The sequence below is a fragment of the Nomia melanderi genome, chromosome 6, assembly GCF_051020985.1.
Source record: "Nomia melanderi isolate GNS246 chromosome 6, iyNomMela1, whole genome shotgun sequence".
In the NCBI taxonomy this organism is placed as follows: Eukaryota; Metazoa; Arthropoda; class Insecta; order Hymenoptera; family Halictidae; genus Nomia; species Nomia melanderi.
The window spans coordinates 355,003-378,360 of record NC_135004.1 but is presented as its reverse complement, the minus strand read 5'-3'; the positions used below and the strand labels follow the sequence as shown (position 1 = coordinate 378,360).

Genomic DNA, 23,358 nt, shown 5'->3' with positions numbered 1-23,358 from the left:
TTAAACATTTCCTGGATAAGCACAAATTTATGACACAACTGAAGCAATAGATGACATCACTTGTTAAAGTCAACGATAAATGTTTATTATACAGGGTGGACCACGAAGCGTGATCAGCTTAGATTATTTTATTACTAGCGGTTCGATCTGAAATTTGTTAGTTAAAATAACATGGTTAGAGGAGAGCTTTAAAACTGGGACTGATAAAGTAATGAAAAAACATTTGTTGAGTCCGTAATTGTTTTGACATGAGTCTTCAAATACAAGACAAAATTTTTATATAATTTTATAAATGATTTTTTATAGGAGCCTTTTGCAGCCTCATAGGGGTCATTTTAAAAATTTTGATCTGCTGGCGTGCACGATTGCGCCTCATTGGAACGTCTCAAAAAAAGGAATTGTCCTTAGAAAAAGCATGACTGTAGCTCCAATATAGACCACGATTATTTTGTTTGAACAAAAATTTACAAAATGGTGGATCTCCAAAGTTGATGGTCTCAAAAATAGCATTTTCTTCGTAAAAGAAACGTTAAAAATTGAGGAAAAAATGAACCATTCCTATTTATTCTAGTTTATACTGGAGCTATTATTATATAGAAGAACATATTAAAATTTCAGACCGATCTGTTAAATGGTTTTTAAGTTATCATGCACACTGATTACGAAAACGTTGTTTTGAGAAAAACACGTTTAAAGTTTTGACAAATGAATTTTGACATATAAAATCTACTTGTGTTCAATCAGCTATGCTTGCTGCATACAAAATTTCTTCCGATTCCTTATACGGCTCGTTCTGAAGAGTTCTTTTTTCTCTTGTTAAATTCATTTAATTAATAATTAATAAATTAATTTAACACAGCCAAAATACCGGGTGGTCGATTTGGTCTACCGTACATTTGATGTTATAATTGTCTATAATTTCGAAAGAATTTCGAATTTTCCCCTGAAATTTTCAGAGAATATTATTCAAATATGATGCTTTCTCAAAAGTCGGTTTTTTCGACTCGAGAAAGTGTAAGGTCCCCTTGAGATGATTCTACCAAATTTTTTGCCAAACCTTTCTTTCCAGAGTTATCAAGATCACCTTCAGTACACACAAATCACGAAACACTCTACTGACGCTCTAATTCACGTTCGAGATCATTAAATGAGTTCCAAGGTACAGAACGAAATGTTTATAAACAGTACGCAAGAGGTCAAATGAATAATGACTAATACTAATCTACCAACAGCTCTAGAAAGTGAACAACAGCGTGGCATGCTATTCTTCTTTAATAGAGATCGTAATAGGAGATTCGGTTCGAGCGCCTGGCGCGATACAGGACTGTTTTTTATTTGAGAATTGCTCAAAGCACGTGGCCCGATGGTGGACCATAATTAAGTGTCCCATCGCTGGCGAAAGTGGGGCTGCACCCAGTCACAGCCGAACCATCGCGTAGATTAGATCTTGTATTTTTAAACCGTATCACAATAAACGTACTCCTTATTTTTCATAATAATTTTACTGTTTCTGCCCACTGCACCTCTGATATAAACCTCAAAATTACTACAAAACTGTTGCAATTAAGAGTTTTCTTCAGTCTTCTTGGATTCAGAAAAAAATATTTGTTATGTAATTCATCTCAGTATCCTCTAAAAGATGGATACAACAATATTGTAGGTTTCCCTGCAGAAAACCGAAGGTGACCTTGATAACCCTGGAAAAAAAGGTTGACAACAAAGGGTAGAATCATCTTAAAGCAGAATAATCTAAGCTGATCACACTTCGTAGTCCACCTTGTATAATTTTTTGGGGAGGTTCGTTTTCAAAAACATCAAGAACTAAAACAATTCTATATTCTAATAAATAGTCATAAAAGATTGTATTTTCTTACAAATTTTAACAGTATTTAATACAATTTATTGATATCAGTAGCTTCTTTTAATCTGCTTACAGAAAAATAGTTGTATGTTAAATACAATGTCAAAAAGATATTATAGTTCTGCAGTAAGTAATGTATAATATTACTACCAAGTATTCTTAGATACGTTCCTTTCTGCTAGTTTTTTTTTTAAATTCTTTCTCCAATTTCTTCATTAAATGACACAAATTGAAAATTTAACATGCGATATAGATATCGATGAAAATGAACTTGTGAAATATTACGAAAGAAGATTCAAAAATTAGAATTGCAAATAGTCTCGAAAAATGGAAAAATAACAACTTTGGAAATTTAAATTTGAAGCAAGAATTTTCCTTATCATCAGAAATGTAAGGAACTAAAAGAGCTCTTACTATCACTCTGTAATAAAGTATGTATAATAAATATATTTTTTTTTCCACACACGAAGAAATGGTTTACAAATACAGTTTCTGCATTTTCGATAAAACGCAGAGCTCAGTTCTGAAGTGAGAAACCTTTGAAGGGCTTAAACCTCGCCTGATAAATCGTCATGATTATCGACACTAAATAATAGACTAATAAATATAAGTAGATGTAGAGGATAAGTATAATTTAATTGTTATTGTTATTAATTACGCCCTTGTCAAAAGATCATGTAAAAACAATGAAATTGGAAAAGTAAAAGATGTTAATGATGTATGTGTGTCAGTTACGGTACCCTCAAATAAAAGAATTCGAGGATGAAGTACAGCAACTTTCTCAAGGAAATTATAACGGTCAATATATCGTTCCTTATTTGAAAGACGAAACGCAAGACGGCACAGGAGTAAGGGGGGTTTTACGTTGCGTGACCAATTGCACACTAGAGCCGAAAACACACTAGATTTTGACCACTTAGACCCGTATTTCTTCCGTGACTCGTCTTTCAAGCAACGGACGGTATTAACAAGGAATTGTATCAAACCCGGAAATTCAATAAATTATGAAATTTTGTGTGTAGATAGAGTAAGTCAAGCCTAATACACTGCAATTTTTTTCCTGCCGAATTTCACTTTGAAGGGGTGAAACCACCCCTTGAAAGAATGAAAATTTTTCTTTCATGTGGATTGTCTTGAAAACGGTAAGAGATACATTAGGTTTATAAAATTCATGTCTATAAGACTGCAAAACAAAATTTTTGAAAATTTTGAAAATTATTTTAAAATTTTATTCTCTTAATCTTTAATCTTTCTTAATTTTTTAATTTCCGGGTTTGATACCTTTTCTTCTAAGTGTACAATACATTTTACATCATGTTTAAATCTGCATAAAATCTACTATTATTAAGATATGGCCTCGAAAAGACGAGATAATTGGTAAATGTGTCTTACTTACTAGTTTCTGTTCGATTCAATTATACTCAATAATCAATGTTAGAAAATAATAATACTACATTACCATCAGTATATTTTGAAAAATTATTTTCTATACAAAGTGTGATCAAAATGTATTTGTCTTATACTATTCTTTAGTAATACAATTTTGTAATTACGTACAATGTCATATAAATAATATTCATTTAAATAATTAATATCATGTATGAATATTATTATAAAAAACGTACTGGAAACTAAAAGTAATAGGTAAATATTTATAGTTACAATTCAATACTGTTCACTATTACTTTCTATATATAACAATGTGTGTTGCTCATTTATCCTATAAAATTGTCTCCCTTTTATAACAACTCTCTGCATAAATGAGGCAGTATAGCAATGACAATTAACTATCTATATAGTACATCATATATTACATAATTATAATTATACAAGATCTGGCTTATTAACATCTACAAGCAAGTATGGAATACTTCTTCATAGAAAAATAAAAAAATAATATATAATACAGTATTTTAGTTTAAGGTTCATTTCTCGATAAAAGTAAATTTGAGAATCTACTGTGCACATATGCAATTGAATATTCAATTAAATAGTTAGTATTATACATGAACAGTTACGGCTAATAATTCGCCATGCAACATCTGTTTTGCTCATAAAGAATATTTATATGCTATTTAAGAGTAATTAGGTTTAAAGAAAAACAAAAAAAAATACTTTATCAATAATATTTTCATGAACTGTTTACTATTATGGAAAATTCTATTTTAACCAGCATATTCTTAATTGGAGTGCGACTAGTGGATATAAAGTGATATGAGTGATACGAAGTATTTTATAACAGACTTTTGTAATTAATCGTAACATATTGTTGGTAAAATATCTTTTTGATTTTTCTTGAATCTAGTAACTTTTAAGAATCATGCAAGCATAGGGGTTATAAGTTAAACTTCGAGTCAATGTTTGTCATGACACTGTACCGGGTGTTATATTTTAATCTACACATCCAATTATCTTCAAAACTATTCATTATTTCAAAAATGTGTCAAGTGCAATTTTTTATGATTTGAGAGCGCAGTAATTTAATACACTTAGTTTGTCTCTAGATGGACTTGTGTAGAAAATATAAAGTTTGCTACTATTTTTTCAAGAATGACCATGTATTGTTTTGCATCAATTATTGCAGCGGATCATGCTCTACAAGAAAGTGTTAATCAATCTACGTCCAAAACCCATTGAAACAAAAGAAAATGTTATTTGAGATACTTTTTAAATAATGAATAGTTTCGAAGGTAATTTTATTTATAAATTAAAGTGAGACGTGCTGTAGATAGACTCGTTTTCAACTCGATTATCAAACTCGATTTTCTCGAAATTTAAACATTGAATAAAACAATTGTATTTTATATTTTTTCTTACTTTTCCATAAAGAATTACCTAAAGTTCGCATCTACATGTTATTCAGCCGTGTTCTGTTCACATGTATTTACATTAACAGTTATCTAGTTGCTGATTTCTTCGCAGTTTTCTCCTCCGCGCGATAATCATCTCCACTGACCAAAGTATTATTGTGAACGCAGTGACAGAATTTATTACAATTATACTGGGTGCGTAATATCCAGCACTGTCACGAATTACACCTATAAATAGAGAGTGATTTGATTTTGACGTATTTTTGACAACATTTTATTGTTTCTTATCATCTTAACATTTTTATTTTTACGTAAACTGGGAACATGTTTTATGAAAGAATTTGTTTCCTCGTATACGAGGTGCATAATTTATAATACATAATATCTATAAAGAAAGATATTATTTTAATACATCATTTTATGTGAAAGTACATCATAATATGGGAATCGAACAAAAACAATCATAGCAATTATGTAATTGATGGAAAATAGTCCTGTGCTTAGTTAATAAATAAAAACAAGTATTTTAGCATTATCGTACTATTATTTATGGTACAATCAAATATATTAGATGTAAATCATTTTATTAATTATGTTATGAAATAATAGCGCCCATTGCAAAAATATTTCCATAAATATTTCTACTGCTATATAATCATTTATAATTCGTGTACTAGTGTTAGTATTATAATGTTTCTACATACCTAGTATAGGGCCAGCAAGTAAAAGTATTATACCATTAGCGATCATCTGAATTCCCGATGCGTTCGGCAACCTGTCAATGGGGACGTAATCTGGTATTACCAAAGACATATAGACCGAACGAATCCCTTTGGCAACTCCTAATCCAATGGCACAAAACATCATTTCCGTAAATCCATTGACAAATATCAAACCTACGTCAGAAATAAATTCAGTTTGTACAATATAGGAAGGAAAGTAATAAATTTTCATTACACATATAAACTAATTGACGGAAACAGAAGTGAGGAATTGATATATGTAATTACAGCCAGTTTCTTTTCTGTTTTGCGAAAATCCAATTTTCCTGAATAAGATGCATCTTATGTTCAATTTACGTCGAAATTCATAGATACTGATTTCAAAATGAAAGTCTTCAATTTGTTTATTACATTTCTAAAGTAGATGTCACAATTACCATATATTTCGGGGAAATTAAAATTTTTCATTTTTATCTTTTATTGTCGGATGAAAGAAATAAACTTTGTTAAAAAGTATCTTTAAAAATAAAATATACCACATTTTCATTATTACACACATATGCATACCCAAAAACAAAATACTTCGGTAGTTATTAACAACACTGATTTCTCACCGATTTGGAAGACCTTGAAATTCGTTTTGGGGGACTTGATTCTAAACAAATTTTCCCTATACATGTGACTGCCGCACGGCCTTAGTTCTCCAGATATTCACAAAAATATCTCCGGCAATGGGAAGTTTCCGTAGTTATTTACAAAAAGGGTAACCTTCGTATGATCGCGATCCTGACATATACTGTTAATCTGCTTGTTTTGTACACCCCGGACTTTAACCCTTAGCACTCCGAGTTGTTTTGTAATCTATCAGCAACTGCAACTAATTTTTATAGTATTCCTAGCGAAAATTAGAAATGCTATAACATTCCTTCTATCTTTTATTTTCCTTGGTAGTACAGAATTTGGGTGTGTGGAAAATCGAATAATTTTAGGGTGGTTTCTTTAAGATTCATTAAAATATTTAATATTATAATTGGTGCAATATTGGAACCTACAGAGTTCAAAGGGTTAAACTTTTTGGAAGTGAGTATTGGTTCAAAAGTTATGAAGCGTCAGAGTTTCTCATTGCATTAAAAATATTCGTCTTCATTTTCATTTTTTGAAGTTATTCCCTATAATATGTATACACGAATTTCATTTAAATGACAAATATTGACATTAAGGGGATTGGTTTCTCTGAAGCAGGGGAAGGCTGCACCTCCATCCCGGAAAAACTAGCCCCACTAATACCAATCTCTATCATTTAAATGAAGTTTGAGTAATTACATAAATTATAAGGAATGACTGCAATAAATGAAAATGAAGACGAACATTTTTAGCGCAATGTGAAACTTTAATGCTTCATCATTTTCGAACCAATACTAGCTTCCAAAAAGTTTAAAGTCTTGAGTGTACAAAACAACTTTAACATTATGTCAGGATCAAGGTCATACGAAAGTTACCCTTTTTGTAAATAAATATGGAAACTTCCCATTGCCGAACATATTTTTGAGGATATATGGAAAACTAAGGCCGAGCGGCGGTAACATATATAGAGAAAACTTGTTCAGAATGATGACTTTGTCAACATATTTCAAGCTCATCCGAATCGGCGAGAAATCAGCGTCGTAAATAATTACCAATCCGTCCTTATATTACACGTTAGCAGCATATAAGCAACCAACTTTGTATGAAAAGAACAGTCTGCACTTTATTTTAATCACTGAAAATTACTTCAGAAAATGAATTCATTGTTCAAAGATTTTACTGCATAGTAATACGGCGACACAATGCAGGTACCATTACCTTCAAATATGTAACATCGTCTCTTGTATGTACAGAGTTCTAGAGAGAAGGTTTATCGTCGAGTTTCAAGTGAAACTTTTTAACACCGACCTAGTCCACGTTATTATCCAATGAATAGCATGCTTAGACTCGTTTTTATTAGAGAAATGTTTCCAGGCGATTGATGATGTTTCTGCAGTAAGACTATAAATTATAATGAGAATTTCATTTTCGCTACTAGTAGGCAATGGTTCGGAACTTACATACATTATTATCTTTGTTCAAGTGTCTTATAAACTTCGATTTCTTTAACCCTTAACACGTTAAATGCATGTCAGTCACCGATGACCGACACTTCCGAATTGGTAGACTAATTATAATATGTAATTCAACTGATGTCGAATAAAAGTGTTTAATAACGTAAGTAAATTGACAACAGTGTAATATAAGAATTGTGATGTCAAACAAGTAATAATCGTTCCTATTTATCTTTGCTACGAAAGAATTAGTGTTATGTGAAATGGCAAAAATTTCCGTGGCGCCTAACGGTTAAGCAGGCAGATGAAATTTATTGACGTTAATGCTCGGCAGGGGTGTTCACGACATCCCATAGTAAAGAAACATTTGTAGACATAAGAAATGAAAAATTTTACCTCGATGATCGAGGTAATCTATCATTGCCAACACGGTTAACGATTTGTGGTTTTATTAAACTTATAATTATTTTTTACAAATATTTTCGTCTAACCAGTTTAGTGTCACGGTTATTCACAAAGAATATAACTAGTGAATTTATCCCTGCAGTACTCAGTAATCAATAATGCCTGACCGGGTATCAAAGTGTCAAGAAAATGAAAAGTACCTGCAGATGTATCGACGCGGAGAAATTTGTAAACAGATATGCGGGCGTTTCAAGTATGAAAACTCGAATGTTTCGCGACGACACAGGCGCTCCACTATGAAAGTCTTTTTGCGAGAATAAATTTATGACAGGGTAGTTCAATACTAAAACTACTACTACTACTAGTCAGGTTAAATTAACCCACGTCAGATTGTTTATTTTGCAAGTATTTAAATCCCGACGTTTTTAAATTTTTGTATTTGCACAAATTCAAGACTAGAAGGTTCCTTTAAAAGAATGAACTGTAACATTAAATCTGATATGAAGACAAACCTAAATGATCCCAACAGTATTCATAATGTGCTTAAGTTTTTCAGACAGATTAACCTCTAAATTCATTATAATTAAGATATGTTTATTCCGTAAATTTTGTATTATTATTTATAAGTGATCATCTGTTATAATAAGCATTATTAAGTAATAAGTAACGTATCCAAATGTTAGTGGTCACTAACTGTTATCACTGTAATCACTTTACTGTTAATGTGTCCAGCTTAAAATGAAATCAAATGAAAAAAAAAAACAATTAGAAGATCTTTCGAATCTCAAGAAATGTATTGTTCTAATGTTTATAAAAAATTGGAAATAAGCAACTCTGATTTTTCAGTAGTTTTAGTGTTAATATTATTCAGGAAGGTACTGAGACAGCCAGGCATGCACAAGGCATCTTAAAGCCCATTATATTTAAAGAAGTATATAGGGAATGTCAGAAACATCCAACAAGACAAAATTGTAACGCTCAGCTTACGGATATTTGAATCATTTACAAGTCAAAGTAACCAACCACACTTTTTTAGTGTTTTCATATTTTAATGACAAAACATTTGGTTAATTCTTTCATCAATTTACTATTTATGGTTTTACGCAATTAATCACACTGGCTAACGAACGACTCACCAAACAGCCAAATTGCAAATTTCTTTTTATTATTAACATACTATTGTCCAATCAATAGTTTATTTCTATTTGTCCACAAATGAATTTAAACAATTATTAAAAGTACAGAGTTATAAAAATTGTGATTAGTAGTTTCTTTATTTTTTCACCAGCAATATGTATTTCAATTCTGATTTAGTAATTAAAATTTTTCTATTTTAGAATTTACTGATAAGATTGGTTAATGGCATACATATTTAATCAGTTAGCGATGTATTGACAGTATCGCAATGATTAATGGAGTGGAGATTTCCGACTGATAAAAGCGAGTCTAAATACCTATATTAAATCAGAGAATAACGTGTACCGAATTAAGTAGTTGTGTCTTAAAATTAAAAAATATTCGGAAACCAGTATTTAGCAAATTGTTGTATTCCTTTAATAATACATGGATTCTCTGTACTAAGGACATTTTATAGAATAGATGCATGTAAAATTACTTATTTTTCTTTAAAGCTAAAAAAAATGGGTCTATATAATTATTTTTCCCTCATGTAAACAAAATAATAAATAAAGAAAAATATAAACAAATAAAGTTCATTTTCCATTCTATTTCTTTTATATGGCGAAAAGATAGTTATACAGACCAAATTTTTTAGCTGTAAAAGAAATAAATAATGTTACATACATCTATTCTATAAAATTTCCTTAACACTACAACTACCAGGCAGGTCAGATTGATCCACTTCAGAATTTTTATTTTATAAATATTTAAATCATGAAAGCGTTTTTGCAGGAGATTATCAATTGAATTTTTGTATTTGCACAGATACAAAGCTGGCAGACGCTTTGAATTTCAAAAAACGTATTGTTACAATTTTTATAAAAAATTACAAATAAGTAACTCTAATTGCTCGATAGTTTTAGTGTTAATAGAGTGAATCAATGTATTTTTTATCGTATACTATCAACCCTTCCTTAAAATGCAAGAAACTTAAAGGAATGAAAAATAAACTATATTTAGTTGTACAGTACTCACATGATCTGCTGATTATTAAAAGGACTAGACTCATCATATACATAATCCTCGGTGGCTGACGAAGCCATTCGCCGAGAAAAGCAGCTAAACTCCGGAAAATTAAGTCACTGGTGGCAATGATACTCATAATGGTCGAAATTTGCTGGTTCGACAGTTTCATGTCCATCAAAATGAACGGGGTCAATTGCGAAAAATTTGCTTCGGCAAAAATGGCTATCGACATCCCTAACATAATGTTTACATAGATCGGATCTTTCAGTAAGTCCAGATCAAACAGCTGAACCACTTTCTCACGTATTACTGCTGTGATTGACTTCTCGTCGGATCTGTAACGTTTTGTTGTAAATTAAAATGCAATCAAAAACTGCGAATTCTTAGAAATATGTATGGCGTACAAAAAGTTTTTACATGTTCATTTATTTTATGCGAGAAATTTGAAAAATTGACAACAATTTAGGTTTTTAAACAGAATTTAAACATTAATGAATCAAAATATACTCAATGCTCGGAAAAGGTAACCAATTATTCAACTCAACTTACGTAATATTTGCGCACTGCATCAAACTCTATTTATTAGTTACTTACTGAGAAGATACTTAAAGATTTCATTTCATATAAATTATCATAACAACAAAACTCTTGTGGTTTATGTACAACAAATTCGCTAATTTTTATTAATTACTCATAAATAAATCTTACATATTATATATTCTAACAGGACGTATCAACTTATTTCATTACATATCTAAATAATACCACATCATTTCATGAAAAATGTTGTAAATGTACTAAAAGAGGACATTTTTGAAAGAAAATATAAAAAATAAATGAACTGTCTAATTACAGATTTTAAAAACAAAGATGATATCTCTATAAGAAAAATTTAATTTATACCTGCAAGTAACAAAATTATAGACAAACTGGATAATTAATGGACAAGAAGAAAGCCAAATACACAGTTAAATATAAAAAGGAGCGTTTCAGATAATATTAGGTACTAGAAAAAGTTCGTGTGCGTTCGTAAATCAAAATTTAAATTCAGAGAACGTATTTGTAATTTAAACTCAGAGAACGTATTTGTAAAATAACTTTATTTTATTTTATACTTTCACCTATAAAACTAGTGACATACTAATTGAAATCGGACCTCAATTCATTCCTAACAAGAACCTCACGAACTTTCTTCGGTACACAATATAATTAAGAATGTAACACTGAAGTGTCAAAATTTAACAGTTTTCTTAACAAGTTCTCTGTCGCGTGTACCGTATCTGGTACCATAGCGGTACAAAGCAACGAAAACATAAAGAAACAAAGATATCAAAATATATAAAAATTACCAAAAACTTGAATATACTTTAATATTTTATTTCAAAAATCAATACAGTCCATAAGGAAAATGTAACCGAAATTTCCGACGACATGGTACGTGTTAACCATGGAACAGAAACATGGAAATAATTCAAGAAGGGACCATTGAAGATAGGGAAACCAAAGAAATGTTCTTCCAAAGGTCTAAACCGTAAAATCCTTTAACTTTAGCTCAAGCAGACCATCTATGTGAAAGTGAATCGGGTCCATGTTAAATGTCGGTTTGTATAAGAACCAAATAGTCTTCGGGGAGCAGTTCTTTGCACAGAGCCGCGATTCTTCATAGCCACTAGTTAGCACGCGGTCCAGTGAGCCGACCAATTTCATACTCGGCTTGTTTGACAAATAGACACTCTGCGCTTAGTTGCATACAGCTTTTCAAGTTTCCAAGCACGTACTTAGCCTCTTGCCTTATGATATTGTATCAAACTCATGGTGAAGAATCAATATTAAATAAACATTATTTAACGAATATAAGTATCATTTTATTTCTTCGAATTAAAAGAAAATATTTTTATATGAAACGTGACAGTGATAATTTATTAGAAAATTATAAACAAAAGTTTCATATAACAGGATTTATTTGCAAGCTAACATGAGTAATATACACAGGGCGTTCACACTATTACTAGCCAGCGTTTTTCTTGTAAATCGTACATATTAGAAAAAAATGAAAGAGGAAAAAGTAATACTGTTTTTTATACGCAATACCATGACGTATGTAATCTCTTTGGGTTTATACTATATTGTTAGATACGTGGGTGACCTCCATTTTTTTAAATGGAATGCTGTATATTTTTTTACATCATATAAAAGCGTGTCTAGACGAATTAATTCGTATACTGCACGGTGACTTTGAAGGTCATGCAAGGTCAGAAATGGAAGAAACATTTTCAATATTTCATACCAATGTGTTTACAAGTATTCTTTATTGGTGAAGCTACAGTAAATCTTCAATATGACTTCCTTGAACGCACATTTAGGCTTTATTAATTACATTTTAGATAGCGTAACGTAATCCGAGATAATAATGCACATGCTTGTGTTACTTTACTTTTCAAGTCGTTTACATCCCTGGGCTGTGTATCGTAAACAAAGTCTTTAATAGTATTCCATAAAAAAAGTCCAGGAGTGATAAATCTGGAAATCTTTCTAGCCACTTGACAGGTCCGTATGTTCCAATCCATCGACTTTGAAACATGTCGATCAGATAATTTCTTACAATTCTGCTATTATGTGGTATGAAATATTCAAAATGTTTCTTCCATTTCTGACCTTGCATGACCTCGAAGGTCACTGTTACAGTATGCGGATGAATTTGTCTAGACACACGCTTTTATGTGACAGAAAAAATATACAGCATTCCATTTAAAAAACTGAAGGTCACCTGCATATCTAACAAAATAGTATAAACCCAAAAATATTACATACGTCATTGTATTGCGTATGAAAAACAGTACTACTTTTTCCTCTTTCATTTTTTTCTAATATGTACGATTTACAAGAAAAACGCTGGCTAGTAATAGTGTGAACACCCTGTATATATAAATTCTTCAGAATCATGGCAGCAACCACATACTTCAAGGATAACAAAATCAGTGAAATAACCGTGATTTTGAATGATTACCAAATATGTAAGTACAGTACATAACTGATACATTCATATAATTAATCGCTCGGATGATAATCAAAAGTCGATAATCAACGTTTTAGATAACACTGTGGAATATGATTTTTGTTTTATAATAGCCACTAGGTGGTCAAAATAGAGTTCCTTACCCTAAATACGAATCCGAAAACCAACTTTCTGGGTCATCCTCAGTTTTCGAAAAATATGAGTTTTTCTAAAAACGGCCGAATTTTTTACAGAAACAAGTGTTGCGTGAAAACTAAAAACGATAGACAGTTAGAATTTGTCATAAAAGATAGAGGAGAGTTGCCTGAATGTGTAGTTATAAAAATGTTGAATATTTCATATCATTAAATGCTTGTAAACGATGATCAAAGTTTACATTTTTAACTTCTGTTACATTTTTACGAAGAGTACGTTGACTAGCACGAATTTTTTATGCAGTATTGGATTCTGCAGGCATCTCTGAAGAGAAACCCTCCGCAGAAAGCGTGATAACGGTTTTCTTTCGGACAGATTAAGAAAATCTCCGTAAAAAGCGTGTGTACAGAGCTTTGGTGCCACACGGCCATCACGCGTCGGCCGTGGCTAGTTCGGACCGTGACCACGCATTGTATAGACTTGGACACCGGTCACTTCTTATAAATTTTCATAATAATTATGAGAAAGCTTTTCACGATCCTTCTGTTTTAAATAATTCGCTATTTAATATGTGAATACAGATATACGAGTAATATTATTACGATGATTAATTTGCAGCAATTTGGTTTTCGGATTCATATTTAGGGTAAGGAACTCTATAAGAATCACCTAGTGATTAATGCAAAACACAAAAAAAGTTCAAATTTGTTCCACAGTATAATTGGTGTTCGAGTAGGTAATGTGCATTCCACTGTATCTATATATACATATATAAGTATATATTGGATCAAGCCATAAATAATGTGATTGTTTAATATTTTTTTACCTTCAAAAATGAAAATAGATAACAATTTTTAATAATAAAAGAAGTATAGAAATATCGTATTATTTATGGAATGACCCAATAGAATTTTAAAAGGAAGCTAACAAGATTTTAAGTGGGGAACCCACCTAGCAATGTCTGAAAATATGTGAAAGTTTGAGTACTTTTTTATTAATAATTATTAAGTGAAAAATCCTGATTTTTTTGGAATTTATGGATCTATAAACGTGATCTTCAGGTTTTCATTCATATTTTAAACTAAAACGTTACAAAATGATATAGTTATTTGCTAGCTTCGAAAGTTCTTTTCTAACATATGTACATATTTGATACTTTAAGAAAATTGGAAAAGAAAATATTAATTTCTCTTAATCATCTAATATGTCTCCTCCTTAAGAGATTAAACATAAATATGATAAAGAGGTATTATATAGAAAACAATAATCTTCTATGTCAGCGATTAACACCCAATTAATATTTCAAAGTAAAAGATTGCGTCAAAGAACGTAATTCTTTATGAAATTACTTAATACTATCGACACATATGTATAACGATAAGAACTGATTGAAACAATTTTATATAAGATTTTTTTGTGAGTAATTAGCGAGATTCAGCGAATTCATTGTAAAATACGTTGACCATAAATTCTTTGTTATTACAGTAACATAGTTACAAAGAAACGCTAAACTCCCTTCTTTATATAACTACTACTGGAATGTTCTAAAAATAATTTCTATAACATTATATAAAAAAGCATAAATCAGATAACGTGTTATCAACAGACGCCTGCACTTACAATCGGAAGAAATAATAAATAATATATAGATAGTACATGGATATATGCACATGTTAGATAAATCGTATGAAGTGCCACGTGTACGTATTTTACGATATAATGTTTGTCATGGAAATTTTTAATATACAGTAATATACATACTTCCGGTTACTGTCAATGGCTATTCTTGACGTTGTTTCCGTGTCATTTTTTGCTATTAACAAATCGCTTTCCATCGTTTTTTGGAGAATCTGCTTACTTCCTTTAGAAACGCTGAGATTACTGCGTTTCATTAAATCAAACTTCTCGTCAAAAATTTTTACGCTGCTCCCAAGGTTAATTGTGTCAACGCTCTTAACTAAAACAGAGAAACGTTGTTCCTAAAACGTCAGGTTTTTAATATGATATTGGAGGTACTTATTGTTGTAAGATTATTTTGTAAAATATTATGTAAAATATTTTGTCAGACTTACACTGTCGATTGAGGTGTCGTTGACTGTTTACGCTGTCAACTAATCAAATATCTATTATTATAAATAATATACTGTAACATTGTTTCGTACATATTTATGTTACGTTTAGAATTGTTGTTTATTACGTTTTCGATTAGACTACTAAAATGTGCTATAATTAAATTAATAAAAATAATCAAATTGAATGTCAAAATAGATAAATATTTAACCGCAAATCATTCAGATTTGGAATAATAGACTGATAAAATAAAATATTATAAGATAATAATATCGTGTAGTATGATGCAATATTTTAAATGCGTTAATTTTGTAAATTATGTTATTAAATAGTAACGTTATTGTTCAGAAATAGAAGTGAATTGAATGTTCTATTTTCCAAAGTAAAATGTATTTGGTTCCGTGGAAATCTAATATTTCATCAATCTCAAAAGAAATTATTCTTTATATTTTTGTTACCGTGTAACGATTCCGAAAATTGTCGTGCGAGTGGTATATCAAATCCATATATGCTTCCAATTTCAGCGTCATGATCGATCGTTGAAATGGTAGTTTTTCTTTTCCTTTGTATATTACTTAACTCCAATGTCGAATTTAACGAACATTCGTCCTCTTGGAAAAGGCTTTTCTCGTCTAAAATAAATTTGATTTCAGTAGTAATACGTGTCTATTAAATTCAATGCTGAAAACACAGAAATAGACACATACAATTAGAGAAGTACGCTCAATTTCTGTAACATTATATTGAAATATTCATTTATGTAATAACGTACTTAATTTAGTGCTAAATGGACTGCAGATTTTTGCAAATTCAAATGTTTAACATTAGAATCCGACAAAATGACGGATTTTAATTTTCTTAGTTCGCAATTATTGGTTCGAAACTATTACTCGTATTAAATGCTAGGTAATTGTATGTAGTAATGAGAATCTAATAAGAAATATTGGTTTACGAAAAAAAATGGTTTTTCATAGCAAAGATTGTGAAAAGCACTGCAGTTTAAATATTTTATACCTTCTTTGGTATTGTGTGTATTCTATTCAATTTTACATTTTCAAGTTTGCTATAGATCCATAGAAATCTGCAGTCTATTAATAATGGAGCTTATAATATAACTAATTTCCTTCTAGTACTACGTAATTCGTTTTCATTAAGACTCTGACCTGTAAGTTTGTTTTCCTTTTCGTTCACTGGTACTTCACCATTTGCCGATTCCTCTTCTATTTTTTCATACTTCTTATGCCATTTCAGCGGATGAAGTAACAGACTTCCGACCAATGAATGCAAACTAAATGCTCCGAATAATAATATTGTACCCTAGTAACACGATATTTAAGCGTATAAAAAATCTTTAGAATTTTATAAACAGTAGTGATGGGATCAAATTCAATATGTAGTACAAATCCGAGACAAATACAATACCCACGGTTCATGTCATAGGCTTCGAATACTATTAACCAGAGATTGAAAATAGTTATGATATCGGTTTCGGTTGCTGAAACAGTTATCAAGAACCGAAATAAATTACACAGTATTTTTCAAGGATCTACACAATAAAAAATCTACGAGTGTTAAATCCGAACTTCCTGCTGGCCAACAAATAATGCCTCCGCGTCCTACCCATCGGTTTGGGAATATTTTATCAAGTGTATTTCTCGCCCTTCGAGCGTAGTGTGTTGGATATCCATCATGCTGATACCACGTCATTTCGAGCATGCTTAATGAAAAAAACTCAAATATCTCAACAACAGTAAGTTCTAGGAGAAATGTACTTTAATACTTTTATACTCAAAATACGCCAGTCTATCGACATCGAGCATAAAGAATTGGACATTCCATATAAAAAAAACAAAGGTGATTGCTACATCTTCTCCATGCCTCCACTTGCAAGAATAACATTTATATGTTTAGAATAACATTCTATACATATTCTGTAGTTTCTTAAACCCTACAACGTTTGTAACATTTTCTCGTATTGGTTGAAATAACCAAGATATTTTATTGAACAGAGTTCGTGAAACACCGTATTAAGATATTCATTAGATGTAAGAGCATCAGAAATCGCACTCTGTTGAAATGGATAGTACTAATGGTCATTAAAGTTTCGAATAAAGCAATTATGTTTCGTTTATTTAATACATCATGCAATGCATATACTCTTTTCCTCGCGGGGTACGACTGAAGCAACTTTACCCTATAACGGTTTCATGATATTACATCGGTTCTGAAGAACTGGAACCGAAGTCGATATAGATACACCAAATAACTGTTATAACTTATTTCGGTTCTTCGTAACTGTTTCAGATAGAATCGATATATATATATATATATATCAGTTTCAAACAGTTATTTTCGGAGTCTTTTCGATCCCTGCTATTAACACATTTTGCTCCAAAATTCCCATTTGAGATATTGCACTTTTCCGCAAATAAATGACAAATTTCGTACAAGAATGAAATTTTACATAGCAATATTATTTCTATTCACCGCCCAGTACTTGTTATTTCCGTTATTACGAACCTGTCGATATTAATGTTTATTTCACAATAAAAACAAGTGCTTGTGTCAGGTTTTGCTTATGTTGTATTTGACGAATATATACGTTATCGTAAAGTTTGAAATGATACTAATTCTTTCAACGATGAATTCTTTATTTTTTCAATTAAACACGTAATTCTTCTTTGTTTTGTTTTGGTTTTTCATTAAAATATACCCTAAGTGCATTCGTGCAGATTTTATTGCGCGCAAAACGATAGATTTTTCCAAATTTCAAAGTTAACAGGTTAATGGGCTAATAATATAAAAATTCATTGTGATACTTGCGAAGTATTCAGACTTCACAAGCTAGTTTCGAGCTTCAGAACGATTACTTGCAAGTTTTAGAAATACATTTAAAAGTACTTTGAGATTATAATGATTAGAATCTTTGACAACTGATAATCGAGTGAGCAAAGCCAGAAAAATGCTGTGTATCGGCAATAATAAATGTAAATAAGAAGAAAATAGTAGTTTTGCATATGTAAGACGATGTTAAGGATATTATAATTCAGAATTGAATTATAAATACAGTTAGAATTAAATACGTTTGGTAATAACAAAGAAAACTCTTTGAAAATCATCATTATGAGAACGCACAATTTTTGATAAGGTATATACTTATTCAGATTCGAATCCATCTGATTAGTTTTCGATTCTGCCTGTGAATCCTTTCCTTATTTTCCAAAATACTCGCACATGGTTCAAATCTTTCGCATTTTTAAGTTGGAATGTGCTTGAAAGTATTTTTTTCCATAATAATAGGTCAACCTTAATTGATCAATATTCGAACTTATTTGCGTTATACTTGATCCCATCACTAATAAACAGGTCATACATAATATTAATAAAATGAGGTTTAAAAAGTAATAGTCTTATCTTTGTTTGTGAACTATTCAAATTAAATACAAAATAAAAGAGTCCAATTTTTTGTCGTATTTATAAATACAATCATAAACAGAAACAAGTGTCTTCTTTTCGAAAAAGAATCTTAAACGAAAATAGATTATTTTTCTTTCCAAATTATTAAAGAGATTATTTATTTTCATTTATTTTTGTTACAAAAATAAGAGTATCATGAAAATACAAAGTTTTAAGAAATTTTCAACTTTTCTTTCCAAGCATACTAAATACGGATTCGACACAAGTTAATTGTGTTTATTAAAGGTATACCTGAAATCCATAATATGAAATTGAGAGGACTGTTAATTGTGGTGTAATTATAGGACCGAGTCCAATAATTGTTAATGCTAGCGACATGGCACGCCCCCTCTTCTTTGTGAAGTAAGAATTTAATGCGTACGAAAAGGCAGACATTCCCATACACATTCCGAGTGCTGTAAATATAATAGATGATATTGTAAAATTAAAAAATCTGCAGAATGAACCAAATAAAATATAACAACCCTTTGTTTTTGAGACTACAGTCCTATGAACTATGTGTGCAACAAATTTTTCGTAGACGATTGCAATGAAAGTAAAAGCAACATCCTTAAAGCAGAATAATCTTGAATAGTCCTTGTTGAACTGAATAACATTTATAGAAGACATTTTTTATTCTGCAGATTGAAAAAGTTGCGACAGGAAATTATATTCAATTTTGAATAAGTTTAAAGATAGATATGCATACTAAAGTATTTCAAATGGGACATTGATTTGGAAAATATTTCATTTGATATGGCGAGAAAAATATAGTTTCAGTTTGATAGTGCTTTAATGAATATTTCTATCTATTTCTGGACGTAGAATACTATAAACGAAATTTGAAAATATGTAAACAAATTGGACGAGTTGGTAAGCATTTTGGTCACTAAAATAAATCTTGAAACATATAGCAATGATTATTACTTTTACAACAAAGAAAACATGAATATAAATACAATCTATTTTTGAATCGATTTTTAAATTCTTAATTTCCAAGATCTAAACGAACGAACATCAATTTTTCTAGGAACAATAGTATAAACCTTACAATTAACGTCCGTAAATTTAGTGTTAAAGCTGTCATTTTTACTTCTTTCCTTTAGATAACTATGTTATTAGGGTAACGGTGCCTAATATGGGACAGCTCTTAATATGGAACACCATAATATTTTAAAAAATAAATAGCTTGATGTTTCAATTACCCTGGGAATGCGAAGCATTATTGTGTTTGGTAGTACGTTAAATTTTCTGAAAGACGAGTTAAATAGTCAAATTTCTTAAAATAGATAGGCCAAAAAATGCTATCTTTTCATGATTTATCATTGAACATGTTTGTTTTTCACTATTCAAAGACAATTTGCTGCAAATTTATTTTCTCTATAGAATTATTTTTCTGTCGAAATAGATGGGTTCCTAATATGGAACGTATTTTTTGTTAATGTTACGTATTATTATATTATATTTTTATTCGGTGGTGACACTTACAAAAATGATAATATTGGGAAAAAATCTGTCGAATACATTGTGTTCACGAAGAATGTAATGATCCCGATGTGTTATTCATACACACATCCGACGTGTAGAAGAAAAAAAGAGAAAAAAAATTAACATAACAAAAGTTCAAAAAAGTAGAAGAGTTGTTTATTTATTTATTTATTCTTTTTAAGTCCATAAATATTCATTTCTCGCGATAAAACTGTGTTTTGTTTACAAATTACATTAGGTGTTCTATATTAAGTGCCACTTTTTCAATTGGCTGTATTTCACTTTATTTGCATTTTTTACCGTGGTTTGAAGGTATTTAAATTTTTGCACTGTTATCGATCAGTGTATGAATGTTTATTCATTTCTTCGTGTTTTTATACAGGTTTCATTGAAGAAAGTGTATATCTCTCGTTTTGGCAAGTTTTTCAAATCAAGTGTTCCGTATCAGGTGCCATTACCCTACATAAAACCCTGTTCTTAAAAGAAATGGTACTCACAAGCAAATAAACCATAGAAAATAATAATTAAAGTGAAGGATCTGCTGAACGCTGTTGCGATTACTCCAACAGTATAAAGTAAGCTAGCGATCACCGCCATTTTTCTGTACCCGAAGGTACGCAACAGCGGTCCGTTAACTAATCCTAGTATCATGCCAAATGCTAAATTCGTGTTTATGATAATTGCTCCCTCCGTGGCATTGAAACCGAAACGAGGAAACGTATCCTTAAATATTAATCCGAATCCGTGCAGGGAAGATATAGTTGTGATCTGAAAATAACATTTGCATGCTGCATAACAATCGGCACGGATGTTATTTGAATACTTGCAAAATGATTATTCAAATAATATGTTATTTTCTTCCGCTGGATTAATGTTAATCGTTATCATAAAATGACATTAATCTATTTCTAATCTATTTATAATTAATCAATTACTAATCATTAAATTGCATTAATCGGTTTTTAGGAATAAATTATCTTTTTTTGAATTATTTCATTATGTGGTAATGAAGTAAAATAGTTACATACTCTTTTAATTGGCACTCATTCTGTTATGTTAACATTGAGAGCTATACACTAATATAATAGTTTGGTTTATTACATTGCGATGTAATTATCTCATATTTTAATTAAACGCACTACCACAAATAAAAAGTTATTATTTAAAATACAGTTACTTTTGTCTAGGTTATTTTTAAGCTAAAAGTTATAATGTCGTTGAAATAATTTATTATTGCAGAATAATATTCTTTAACTTAACGTCAATAATGAAAACTACATAAAAAAGAACAATATTAAGTAAATATGTTGGATGCAGAAAAGTTCGGAAAATAAATAAAAGAATATTAAACATATTTTAAGTATGCAGATTCAAAAACAAAATAAATAAATAGAATATCGAAAAAAAATTTATTAAGTAATTAATATATTTGTATGGAAGTTCTTGCTTTAGCTGAAACATTAATGTAACAAAATTAATTAATTTCGATTTTCTTCAAAATTTTGACGTCAATAACTACTGTACTGTAAATGTTTATACGAATTTCAAAATTTATATAAATTCTTTGTTTTACAGATAAATGATCAGATAAAGATTTAACGCTAATCTTGATATTTCCAGTTCATTTCGCAACGTAATAATTGTTGTACTGACCCCATTCAAAGCGTACGCTAAAACGATCATCCAACCCCATTTTCCATCCGGAGGAACTTGTGTAGCTTCTTGCGTAGTCATTTTTTATTTATAAATATTTTCTCCTTGCACTAAACTGATGTATTAACAATTTTTACAATATTCTTATTAATATCGCACTATGTTGGACGTAGGATGTTGTCCTAAAACCGTAATTTAAAGAACCGATCGAAGGCAAAACTGATCGAAGAATCCAAGTAATATTTAAGTAATAATTTTAAATATACGTTATATTCATTGACTAATAAAAATGTTCGTTGATAACGTAAAAATTAAAACGTTTTTGATGTTGCATTATCTCACATAATTATTCCTTCACAGCACTTTCCTTCCGACTGATTTAATATTCCGTGGCGTATTATTTTCATACGCAATATCATCACCGTTTTTCTAGTTCACTGTCACATTCTTGAATGCTTGCTGTTCACTTGACAAGCGTCACAATGGTACAACTCGCGTTCAATTGAATATCTATTATCTTCGCCGATCACGAACTGTCGTAATACAGATCAAAATTGTTTTGATAACAGTGTCCGGTACTTGAACGATTGCTAATTGCCGTACATACAATCACAGACTAAGGAAAGCAATATCGGTATTGCATTCTCACGATGATGGACATTAGACTATTGCCAGAAAACATATACACTTTACATTTTATAAATACGAAGACAAGAACTGTTGATTAATCTAATCTCAACCACTGTAATCCGTCATGCGCTCATCAAGATTACGCGCATCAAAGAGAAGCACATTAGTGTCGTTGAAGTGTTATTAGCAGGTCACGTTACAAAGTGACGATTGACGGTAACGGTGCAATCGTTTTTGCGTAAGCTCTTTAATGTTAAACTTATAATACAACGTATACGACGAGTAGAAAATGCGGTAATTATTTACAACACTGATTCCTCGCGGATTTCGATGAGCCTGAAATAAGTTATGGGAAACTTGATTCTGAATAACCCTTTTCTATAGGTGTTACCATCGCTCGACCTTAGTTTTTTAGATATTCAGAAAAATATCTCCGGGAATGAAGAGTTTTCGTACTTATCCACAAAAGGAGTAACCGTTGTACAACCTTGATCTTAACATATATTGTTAAACTCCTTGTTCTGTACAGCCAAGACTTTAAACTTTTTGACAGTGAGTATTGGTTCAAAAGTTATGAAGCATCAAAGTTTCGCATTACGCTAGAAATATTCGTCTTCATTTTCATTTTTTAAGGTAGTCTTATAAGGAACAGCAGGTGTAAAAATTGGTATTAGTGGGGTTGGTTTCTCTAGAGGGCAGAGGGGGAAACTGTACCTCACCCCTTAAGACTAGCCCCGCTAATACCAATCTGTATTTTCTAATTGAAGTTCAAGTACACATATTATAAGGAACAATTTCAATAAATAAAAATGAAGACAAACATTTTTAGCGCAATGCGAAACTTTAATGCTTCATAGCTTTTAAACCAATACTCACTCCCAAAAAGTTT

The 23,358-nt window shown here is 30.5% G+C and overlaps 1 protein-coding gene across 1 annotated transcript; it reads right to left on the bottom strand.

The window, feature by feature from the left end:
- Positions 1-1,917: 1,917 nt before the first annotated feature.
- Positions 1,918-23,075, bottom strand: LOC116432332 (uncharacterized). The gene is made up of 11 exons (XM_076368268.1): positions 22,182-23,075; positions 21,840-22,021; positions 20,684-20,954; positions 18,951-19,114; positions 16,406-16,559; positions 15,701-15,874; positions 15,245-15,283; positions 14,934-15,129; positions 10,031-10,356; positions 5,376-5,567; positions 1,918-4,899 (listed from the first exon to the last, which is right to left on the bottom strand). Exons 2-11 carry the CDS (start codon positions 21,918-21,920, stop codon positions 4,751-4,753), a joined length of 1,746 nt encoding a protein of 581 aa, XP_076224383.1. The 5' UTR covers positions 21,921-22,021; positions 22,182-23,075; the 3' UTR covers positions 1,918-4,750.
- Positions 23,076-23,358: the final 283 nt, after the last annotated feature.